The sequence below is a fragment of the Oncorhynchus gorbuscha genome, linkage group LG18 (assembly GCF_021184085.1).
Source record: "Oncorhynchus gorbuscha isolate QuinsamMale2020 ecotype Even-year linkage group LG18, OgorEven_v1.0, whole genome shotgun sequence".
Lineage (NCBI taxonomy): Eukaryota > Metazoa > Chordata > Actinopteri > Salmoniformes > Salmonidae > Oncorhynchus > Oncorhynchus gorbuscha.
This window is the reverse complement of record NC_060190.1, coordinates 32,177,485-32,189,639: the sequence shown is the minus strand read 5'-3', so window position 1 is coordinate 32,189,639 and position 12,155 is coordinate 32,177,485. Positions and strand designations below refer to the sequence as shown.

At 43.0% G+C, this 12,155-nt stretch overlaps 1 protein-coding gene across 15 annotated transcripts in view; it reads right to left on the bottom strand.

Moving 5' to 3' along the window:
* ptprt (protein tyrosine phosphatase receptor type T) overlaps window positions 1-12,155 on the bottom strand; it is a 415,083-nt gene that overhangs the window by 166,340 nt on the left and 236,588 nt on the right. For all 15 annotated transcript variants that reach the window (XM_046310949.1, XM_046310947.1, XM_046310956.1 and 12 more), the window contains exon 8: window positions 5,682-5,978. In XM_046310949.1, coding sequence (XP_046166905.1) covers window positions 5,682-5,978 — 297 coding nt within the window. The remainder of the gene's footprint in view (window positions 1-5,681; window positions 5,979-12,155) is intronic.

Below are 12,155 nucleotides of genomic sequence, written 5' to 3'. Positions count from 1 at the left end.
TTTTTTAAGAATTAGAGCTAACAAAGAATTCTGACATGTCGAGAAACTTTCCTTGACAATATCAGTGTTACGGTAAAAACGTCTCTTTGGTGGAATAAACATGGTTATTTGTGTTGGGTGGGGGTTTGGAGGCTGAATGGGGATGACAAATGTCTTTGGGCCAAGTACATCCAATGCTTCATCGACCATATGACGCTAAGCCCTGGCATCATTGCTTTCCAATTTGATTACGAATGGCAGGATCAGTGGACAACAAGTGGATATGGACACGGACAAACCCACACACCCCGCCACCAACCCCCCATGCAACAAAGGTCTAAAGGTCTAACCTGGTGAAGCAGCCTTACTGGCCAAACAAAGAGGTGGATGCTTATGATCCTTACACTGTCCATGAACAAAGGGTTAACATGGCAGTCCATGAAATTAAGAGTAAATGTAATATTACAAAATGTGCTAGAAAGTACTGTGTTGCGTGAATAATACTATATTGCTCTAAGACTAGGATCAACAATATATGTATTGATCATTGTTGACAAAAAACTATAAAAGTACATTGGCATTACAGTAAAATACACTGAGAAGGTGTACACGTGTGACCTAAAGAAAATAGAAAAATGTATCGGGTGACTTAAATCTAACCACTAAACTCCCAAATCTAATCTTCTTCTGTTAAACTGGGAGCTTAAATTAATGGGATTCAGTGTCATTTCTACCTTAATTAGAACCTCCATTGTGGCTGTAAAAATACTTCCATTTCAACAGCGAGGGGAAAAAGGAACATTTAAAATTCAAAGCATATTCGCGAGATGACGCATACTGCTTTAAAGCAAAAGTCATTACCATAGAAGTGCAATTAGCACTGCTGAGAACAGTTAATGTGCACTAATTACAAAATTACAACCGAGAGATTACAGATTGTTCATGAAAAAAAAACGATTTACACATTTTCTGAGACGTTGCTACTCTCAACTAGTTTGAGACCTCGTGGGAGGTTTGGGCTGTGTTAAATGAAAAGATAACCACAGTCTTTATGGAATGAGGATATCATAGTGCAGGGATAATGGCAAGGTCTCCACATTTTTATGTTATACGTTACATCCAATAACACAAATACAATGTTTTCATTTGTGCTTATTAATTTCCGCTGTAGTCATATTGTGTTTTGAACACTTTTGATAACAGGCTGTAATCAGCATTCATTATACCGTTATTAGAAGTGAAGCCAATCATTATTGTGGTTTTAATGATCAAATCAAAATCAAATCGTATTTGTCACAAGCGCCGAATACAACAACCTTACAGTGAAATGCTTACTTAAAACTGCATTGTTGGTTAAGGGCTTGAAAGAAAAATACCTAAAAAAATAAGAAATAAAATTAACAAATAAGTAAATAGCAGCAGCAAAATAACAATTCAGAGGATATATACAGTGGGTAAAGGTACAGAGTCAATGTGTGGGTCACCGGTTAGTCGAGGTAATTGAGGTAATATGTACGTGTAGGTAGAGTTATTAAAATGACTATGCATAGATAATAACAGATAGTTAGCAGCAGCGTAAAAGTGTGGGGGGGGGGACAATGCAAATAGTCTGGGTAGCCACTTGATTAGCTGTTCAGGAGTCTTATGGCTTGGGGGTAGAAGCTGATTAGAAGCCTCTTTGACCTAGACTTGGCGCTCCAGTACCACTGGCCGTACTGTAGCAGAGAGAACAGTCTATGACTAGGGTGGCTGGAATTGTTGACCATTTTTAGGGTCTTCCTCTGACACCGCCTTGTATAGAGGTCATGGGTGGCAGGAAGCTTAGCCCCAGTGATGTACTGGGCCGTATGCCCTACCCACTGTAGTGCCTTGCGGTTCGAGGCCAATCAGTTGCCATACCAGGCAGTGATGCAACCACTCAGGATGCTCACGATGGTGCAGCTATTAAACCTTTTGAGGATCTGAGGACCCATGACAAATATTTTCAGTCTCCTGAGGGGGAGTAGGTTTTGTCATGCCCTCGTCATGACTGTCTTGGTGTGCTTGCACCATGTTAGCTTGTTGGTGTGGAACTTGAACTTGATGCTCTCAGCCTGCTGGGGCGTGCTCAGTCCTAATTTTTCTGTAGGCCACAATCATCTCCTTTGTCTTGATCACATTGAGGTTGTTGTCTTTGCACCACATGGTCAGGTCTCCGACCTCATCCCTATAGGTTGTCTCATCATTGTCAGGGATGCCTGGCCATGCAGTCATAAGTGAACAGGGAGTACAGGAGGAGACTGAGCACGCACCCCTGAGGGGCCCCCGTGTTGAGGATCAGCGTGGCGGATGTGTTGTTGCCTACCCTTACCACCTGGGCGCGGCCCATCAGGAAGTCCAGGATCCAGTTGCAGAGGGAGGTGTTTAGTCCCAGAGTTCTTAGCTTAGTGATGAGCTTTGAGGGCACTCATGGTGTTGAACACTGAGCTGTAGTCAATGAATAGCATTCTCACATAGGTGTTACTTTTGTCCAGGTGTGAAAGGGTAGTGTGGAGTGCAATAGAGATTGCATCATCTGTGGATCTGTTGGGCCGGTATGCAAATTGGAGTGGATCTAGGGTTTCTGGGATTATGGTGTTGATGTGAGCACTTCATGGCAACAGACGTGAGTGCTACGGGTCGGTAGTCATTTAGGCAGGTTACCTTAGTGTTCTTGGGCACAGGGACTATGGTGGTCTGCTTGAATCATGTTGTTATTACAAACTTAGACAGGGAGAGGTTGAAAATGTCAGTGAAGACACTTGCCAGTTGGTCAGCGCATGCTCGGAGTACACGTCTGTTGACCTGAATGTTTACCTGTTTAAAGGTCTAACATTGACTGCGGAGAGCGTGATCACACAGTTGTTCGGAACAGCTGATGCTCTCATGCATGTTCCAGTGTTACTTACCTTGAAGTGAGTATAGAAGTCATTTAGCTCGTCCAGTAGGCTTGTGACACTGGGCAACTCTCGGCTGTGCTTCCCTTTGTAGTCTGTAATAGTTTGCAAGTCTTGCCACATCCGAAGAGCTTCGGAGCCGGTGTAGTACGATTCAATCTTAGTCCTGTATTGACAATTTGCCTGTTTAATGGTTCATTGGAGGGCACAACGGGATTTCTTATAAGCTTCCGAGTCACAGTCCTTGAAAACGGCAGCACTACCCATTAGCTCAGTGCGGATGTTGCCTGTAATCCATGGCTTCTGGTATGTACGTACAGTCACTGTGGGGACGATGTCATCGATGCACTTATTGATGAAGCCAGCGACTGATGTCCTCAATGCCATCAGAAGATTCCCGGAACATATTCCACTCTGTGCTAGCAACACAGTCCTGAAGCTTAGCATCTGCTTCACCTGACCACTTTTGTATTGACTGAGTCACTGGTGCTTCCTGCTTAGATTTTGCTTGTATGCAGGCATCAGGAGGATAGAATTATGGTCAGATTTGGCAAATGGAGGGCGAGGGAGAGCTTTGTGTGTGTGAGTCTCTGTGTGTGGATTAAAGGAGGTCTAGAGTTTTTTTCCCCCTCTGGTTGCACATTTAACATGCTGGTAGAAATGAGGTAAAACAAATTTAACTTCTTTGGGCTAGGGGTTGTAAATTTGACGTCTGGATAAAAAGCATGCCCAAAGTAAACTGCCTGTTACTCAGGCCCGGAAGATAGGATATGCATATAATTGGTAGATTTGGATAGAAAACACTCCAAAGTTTCTAAAACTGTTAATATAATGTCTGTGAGTATAACAGAACTGATAGAGCAGGCTAAAACCCTAGGAAGAAATGTCAGCCTATCACTGTTTCCAATGGCTGTCATGTTTATTATGAGGCAAAAACCTCTCAGATTGCAGTTCTTAGGTTTTCCACTAGAAAGGTTTTCCACTGTCATCAGTCTTTAGAAAGAGTTTCAGGCTTGTTTATGGAATAATTTGCTAGAATTTGTAGTTTTTCTAAGTGGCTCCCATTTTGGTTGTAGTGTTTCCATGCGCATAGATGGATTTCTTTGTTGTTTATCTCCGGTAAAGACAATAACGATTCTCCGTCTTAAATTTTATAGTTTATTTACATATTAGGGTACCGGAGGTTTTATTATAAACATTGTTTGACTTGTTTGGAGAAGTTTATTGGTAACGTTTGGGATTCATTTTTTATGTATTTTGAAGGAGGGAAAAAGGTTGATTATTGAATGAAGCGCGCCAGCTAAACTGAGTTTTTGGTGATATAAAGAAGGACATTATCGAACAAAAGGACCATTTGTGATGTAGCTGGGACCTTTTGGAGTGACAACAGAAGATCTTCAAAAGGTAAGGCATTTATTATATCGCTATTTCTGACTTTCGTGGCGCACCTGCCTGGTTGAAAAATGTTTTATCATGCGGGGCTCTGTCCTCAGATAATCGCATAGTGTGCTTCCACCGTAAAGCCTTTTTTAAATCTGACACAGCGCTTGGATTAACAAGAAGTTAAGCTTTATTTTGATGTATGACACTTGTATTTTCGAAATGTTAAATAGTTCTATTTCTGTCATTTGAATTTTGCGCTCCGCAATTTCACAGGATGTTGTCGAGGTGGGTCACTAGCGGAACGCTTGCGCCAGAAAGGTTAAGTTTCCTTGCACTAAAGTTCCCGGGCACTGGATGAGCATTTTCCTGTTTGCTTACAGCTCATTGAGTGCGGTCTTAGTGCCAGCATCGGTTTGTGGTGGTAAATAAACTACTACGAAGAATATAGATGAAAACTCTCTAGCTAGGTAGATAGTGAGGTCTACAGCTTATCATGAGATACTCTACCTCAGGTGAGCAAAACCTAGAGACTTCCTTAGATATTTCGCACCAGCTGTTTACAAATATACATAGACCGCCACCCCTTTTCTTACCAGAGGCTGCTGTTCAATCCTGCCGTTAGAGTGTATAACCCGCCAGCTGTATGTTATTCATGTCGTCGTTCAACCACGACTCGGTGAAACATAAGATATTACAGTTTTCTTATGTCCCATTGTGGGATATACGTGTAGTTTGTCCACTTTATTATCAAGTGATTGTACGTTGGCCAATAGTACAGATGGCAAAGGCAGATTAGCCACTCGTTGCTGGATCCTCACAAGGCACCCGATCTCCTTCCGCAAAACCTTTCTCCTGTGAATGACGGGGATGTCTGGAGTAAATCCCTCTCGTCCAACACATTAATTAGTGGATCAATTAAGGTCTTACAATGTTTCTATCAACTTGCAGTTCTATCAAGCTAGTGCCTTTACGGCAAAGCATTGTCTGTTTGAATACATGTATGAAGCAACAACAATATTGTCAACTATCTGTAGCTATCAAGGAGTCTATTCCAAGAAGTAAGCTATCGTGATCTATTTTTAAAGGCAAGATTTTGGTATAAAGACACAATAGTATGCATAGAAATATCTCTCTCATTGACAAATGTGTATTTTTTGTGTCATATTTTTGGCATGTGCAGAGATGGAATTTAGGCACCGTCCCCAGCCGGGCTAGTAGAAAGCAATTTATCCAAAACCATGCGATACTTCAAAAGACAACATTTTACTATCTTTGGGCTAGTATCCCTATGTGTACAGAGAGCAGGTCTACAGTTAAACCCCGTGCGTGTATTTGAACTAGGAACAGGACAAGACAGTGGAACCAAGACAAAACCACTAAAGGAACAAATACTCTGACACACACCATCCTCCTCTGTCTGCTTGACGATCTCCTCGCTCTCCTTGCTTCCCTCTGGGTTGGCGAGGACCAGGCGAAGGCGTACAGTGACGAAGGGCCTCAGGCCACGCAGGGTGAAGTGGGATGAAGTCTGGATCAATTCCTCGGCGGCAAACTCCTGCTGGTTGAACACATACTGGTACTGCACTGTCAGGTTGTAGCTGTGGCAGCGCGTCACGGCGTAGCCAAATGTCTCCCACTGCAGGGTGAGCTGGCGGGCCCGAATGTCCACCACATTGACATTCTGAGGCCCGTGGACTGGGTCTGAAGGAGAAAGAGAGGAACAGGGGTTAGACTTTGTGAACATATCCTCATATCCAACCATTGGCAAATTAAGAGGCACTGACTGCCTCACTGCTTAGGGATCCCATAATTGATTGCACAGGATGAGCCGATGTTGGATGGCATTGAGTCACATGAGGGAAAAGAAAACCTGAACTCCTATTGATGTACCTTGTTTAGCACAGTAGTTGTTTAGCACTTTGATAAATCTCCACTAACCCCCCCCATGGATGTCCGGTGGGCTATCACAGCAGTATCATCCACTTGTTCCGAGTATCATGGTTAAGTTGATATACCATGCATGAGTGAATGACAAACAGATTGCTCAAACAAAGCTCTTTAGCCTCAAGGTCATTCTATTTCCCCTAGGTTAGCTAATAACATCTAAATCATTCAAGATGGTGTGAGACAAAACCGCCATTCCATTTTTGTTGTTTGGGTGCATCTGGGTGGGACTTGAAATTTAAACGGTTTTGTCTGATTTTACAAGATGAAAAGCCTGTAGTGTAATCTGGATAAACCAAAGCTAAGTGCACAAACAACTGGCATTTGGCTGCAGAGCTCTTGAACCGTTTGAACTGGTTGTTAAGAAGCCCCTCGAATCTTATCGATGGCATCATCCAGAAAAGCATTTATGTAATTCCTGAATACTTTATTGTTTGGAGATACAGTACAAGTTTTTGATGACGTCTACTTTATGATATGAGTGATGTTATAATATGAGTCTGGGAAAAGGAGACCAGCAAGCTCCATGTATTGCAGTTGTGGTAAACTACACAGTGATCAATATAAATACCGGTAAATCTACTTTTTCATCCATCACATACTACTATTCTCCACAGAACACAAAACACAGTAACTTGACAACTTTGTGTAATACAGACCTATTATGCATGCTTAGATCAAGGCCTCACAGTAGTGGAACTGATTGAGAATAATGCTGAACAACAAAAGCCCAAATCCCCAGATCTGAATGGGCCCGATTAGGGCTAATCTACGGCTAATCAGGGTTCATTCGGAAATCAGCTCTAAGAAGATTGCTAATTTCAGTCTAGAAAATCCAACAGGGGGAACTCCCTAGGTTAGCAGACAAAACAATAGTGACATATGTGAAGCCTGAGTTAAAACTTTGCTTTTGCCGTTAAGCCAATGAAGGCATCTCCTGAGTTGCCCTTGATCTTGACAAATAATGACTCAGTGTTGTCGTTGTTATTTATACCCTTTCTTCCCCTCTTCCTCCTCCAGCTATCTACCCCAAATGAAAGAGAGGGAAGGAGGGAGTGAATGAGGGAGTGAGTAAGGGATGGAGGGATAGTAGGGGGCTAGCATTGACTCAAGTCTCATTCATCAGGGTACATGGCGGTCGGCAGTGTTTGGCACACACTGAGAAAGGGCAACTGAGAGGATTGCTTTGCTATGCCATGGGTGAGCTGATTCCACCCCAGGTAGGGAAAGGGGGATATCTGTTCATCTGTACAACTGAATGACATCAAGACTACCTGCCGCCCCTATAATCACCAAGGCCTCGAAAATTCCCCTCTACTTCACGACAGCCATTGTACCCTGACAGGTACTACAATGTCCAGCAATTCCCACTCACAATTGTCATACAAAAAACACGGATACAGTGGTGGGACGTTGTCCATCTTTGTTCGAGAGACTGAGAGATTGTGATGCCTTCTAGCTAAGTGGAACTGAGGGTACAGTCAGGATGAGGTCGAATGGTGTTTAAGTGTGTAGGACAGGTCAAAGCGGAAGGCCGATGGAATCCGATGTTTTCATGTCGTTTCAGTGCAATAGAAGAACACACAAGTTCACTAAGTTTTCTCATGGAGCATGGGACCTGGATTTGTTTGAGTTCCTTTGAGTCATTTTACAGACTAGACTACAGTACATGTTCTTAACAACTCAATATATCTCTGTAGCCTACACTTTCATCAAACCAAACATTGAATTGTGTGGGTCTATCCATGAGTGCACAGAGCAGGCAGGAAAAATCCAGCCCCACTTATATAAGCAATCACAAATGAGTTGTTCCGACCTTTAGTACAATAGCCCTGCACTTCCACCCCATGGCAAAAAGCATCCTGTTCACATCCTGTGACATTATAAACCCCCATCATTTGAAGTTTGCTATCTCAGTTAAATGAGGGATTCTGGAGTGCAACTCAAACACACACACACACACACAAATATAAACACACACGCACACCCGGGGTGGTTTGTGAGGGCTGGAGAGGCAGAAAACTTCCTGACTGCTAAAGTGGCGGTGTTGACTGGTATGTCCATTTTCCTGTCCACAGGTCACCCTTTAAAGCAGAGAACAATTAGGGAGGAAGTGTGGTGGAGCGGAACAGAGTACAACTGTTACCTTAATTACCTGGGCTCTGCCCGTGTGGCTCCCCGCCACTCTCTCACTGCTCCAACAGGCTCCTTTTACAGCAATGCCAATATATATATTAATTTGCATTCATGTCTGAGGCATGTATCTGTGTTGAGCTAAGATGATGTAAAATCGTGATTGAGACTAATCAAAAGTGCAGTTTTATTGAGATTCCAAGATAATAAAGTATTATAGGGGCAATCTGCAGTTCAAACAACAGCAACGGCTAGAGAAATGTAACCACCCTAAAGTGAATGCATGGGGCTATGGATGCAAGGACTGACCATCCATGAGATCAAAATGATAGTGTTTGTCTACAATCACATTGTTTACACACAATTGAGTAAATCAAGCTTATATTTTGGGTTCTGATGAGGTCTGACAGCTGAACTTAGCTAATGAGGCATTTATAAGTTATATGTGTTAATAATCAATGGCTTATATGTCCGTAATTGAAAGTTAAAAACTATGTAGCAATCGCAGATTTCCCCTTTAAAAAGGTGAGGGCTACTGTATATATTATTACAGTTCTTTGCATCCCTCTTAGGCTATATACTGGCAATGTGGTCTCACATTGTTCTCAAGGCTGGATTCCTGTTAAGCATTGCTAAAGTGCACCGCTCTATTCAGTCTCCGCTCAATAGTCCTCAACCGCTCTCCACTTTCACCCACTCGCCAAAAGCCCCTTGCCGTTTTATCAGAGCCTTTACAGCATGCAGGCTCAGGGCCCATTCAATTCCTTCCCAAGTGTGCGGCCTCACCTCCATTTGGTAGATGAGAGGCGTGGAAACAGGGATAGGGGCATTCAGCCAACTGAAACAAGCGGACGAGTATGATAATACACTGACAAAAATATAAACGCAACATGTAACAATTTCAAAGATTTTACTTTGAAATCGGTCAATTTAAATAAATTCATTCGGCCCTAATCTATGAATTTCTAATGACTGGGAATACAGATGCTTTAAAAAATATAGGCGCGTGGAACAGAAACCAGTCAGTATCGGGCGTGACAACCATTGTCTCATGCAGTGCAACACATCTCCTAGAGCTGATCAAGCTGTTGATTGTGGTGTGATGTTCTGACCTTTATTTCCTTTGTTTTGTCGTTGTTTAGTATGGTCAGGGCGTGAGTTGAGGTGGGCAGTCTATGTTTGTTTTTCTATGATTTTGGGATTTCTATGTTTCGGCCTAGTATGGTTCTCAATCAGAGGCAGGTGTCATTAGTTGTCTCTGATGGAGAATCATACTTAGGTAGCCTGGGTTTCACTGTTTGTTTGTGGGTGATTGTCTATGTTAGTTGCTTGTGTCAGCACAGGTCTCATTATAGCTTCACTTTCATTATTCGTTTATTGTTTTGTATAGTTTGTATTCAGTGTTCAGTGCTTTCTTTAATTAAAAACTTCATCATGAACACATACCACGCTGCATTTTGGTCTGTTCCTTACGACGATCGTGACATGTGGCTTGTTTTCCCACTCCTCTTCAATGGCTGTGCAACGTTTGTTGGATATTGGCGGGAACTGGATCATGCTGTTGTGCACGTTGATCCAGAGCATCATAAACCATTTTCGAAAAAACAATGGGAGGTGGCTTATGGTAGAGAAATCAAAATTAAACTCTCTGGCAACAACTCTGGTGGACATTCCTGCTGTCAGCATGCCTATTGCATGCTCCCTCAAAACTTGAGACATCTGTGGCATTGTGTGGTGCGACAAAATGCACAGCACAAAGTGCTGATTAATCACAGCATGATCATGCTGTTTAATCAGCTTCTTGATATGCCACACCTGTCAGGTGGATGGATTATATTGGCAAATGAGAAATACTAACAGGGATGTAAACAAATTTTTGCACACAATTTTATAGAAATAAGCTTTTTGTACATATGGGAAATTTCTGGGATCTTTTATTTCAGCTCATGAAACATGAGACCAACACTATCTGTTACATTTATATTTTTGTTCAGTGTATAACAAACAAATACAAAACGAGAAACGGTGTGTATTCTTCTTCCAAAATGAATAACTTGAAAACAAAAGAATGGTGGTGGTGGGGAGAGAGAGCGAGAGAGAAAAGAAATCTAAATTGGGGTGAGAGCAGAGTGTAGACTGATGGTACCGAGACTACACAGCTAGCATCATATCCCCTCAACACCATTAGCACCTTCACCAGCATCGCCTGCCACCCACCCCTTCCCCAAAAGGGTCTGTATCGAGAGATCCTTCTGGTTATTATTACGCTCTCCCTACAGTGGAATTGGTGAGCTGAGAAAGCAATCATCCTTCCCCCTCAGAATGAATCAAACCGGCACTCATTCCAATAATTTAGGCTCACTGGAGGAAAATATCTTACTCCCCTCGCTGCTTCCCCCGGTAATGAGTTCTCACAATGAGGATCAAAATACATCAAATGCCCACAGATAGATTCTCAGGTACACTCACTCTCTCAGTCAGCGCATGGGGGAACAAACTTGTATATTTATGAACCTGGGAAGACTTGTACATTAGTATACCCCGTGTGCCCACTGCCCTTGTAAGCCAATCTGTTGCTGGAAGGAGTAGAGGCTGGGCCCTAGATGGCGATGCTTGGCGAGGCTCTGTAGAAAGCAGTCTTTATTTTGGTAATGAGGTGAAAACACTGGTTCAAAGAGATGGAGCAGACCTGTGGCCTGTGTTGTGTTACATCTGAACCTACACCTGAACCTACGTCTGAAAGCACTGAACATCAAAGCTCAAACAAGACACGCTACAGACAGTGTCTGATGTTGAGGAAATATGGAGTGACTTCCTTTTGTCTGCAATTCAATGTGGACACCGGCTCGTCAAATATTTCATTCCAAAATCATAGGCATTATATAATATATAATATGAAGTTGGTCGCCCCTTTGCTGCTCTAACAGCCTCCACACTTCTGGGAAGGCTTTCCACTAGATGTTGGAACATTTCTGCGGGGACTTTCTTCCATTCAGTCAGGGCACTGATGTTGGGTGATTAGGCCTGGCTCACAGTTGGCATTCCAATTCATCCCACAGGTGTTCGATGGGGAGGAGGTCAGGGCTCTGTGCAGGCAAGTCAAGTTCTTCCACACCAATCTCGACAAATCATTTCTGTATGGACCTCACTTTGTTCAAGAGGGAATTGTCATAACAGAAAGGGCCTTCTCCATACTGTTGCCACAAAGTTGGAAGCACAGCATCGTCTACGATGTCATTGTATAATGTAGCCCCTTCAGTGGAACTAAGGAGCTTTGCCTGAACTATGAAAAACAGCTCCAGACCATTATTTCCTCCTCCACTAAATTTTACATTTGTCCCTATGCATTCGGGCAGGTAGCGTTCTCCTGGTATCCACCAAACCCAGATTTGTCCAGCGTGATTCATCACGCCAGAGAACATATTTCCACTGCTCCAAAGTCCAATCGTAGCGAGCTTTACACCATTCCAGCCAACACTTGGCATTGCACATGGTGATCTTAGGGTTGAGCGCGGCTTCCCGGCCATGGAAACCCATTTCATGAAGCTCCTGACAAACAGTTATTTTTCTGAAGTTGCTTTAAGAGGCAGTTTGGAACTATGTAGTGAGTGTTTCAACCGAGAACACTCTGTGGTCCCATTCTGTGAGCTTATTTGGCCTACCACTTCGTGGCTGAGCCAATGTTGGTCCTAGAAGTTTACAGCACATACAACTGACCGGGGAAGCTCTAGCAGGGCAGAAATGTTATGAACTGACTTGTTGGAAAGGTGGCATCCTATAACGGTAGCAAGTTGAAAGTGA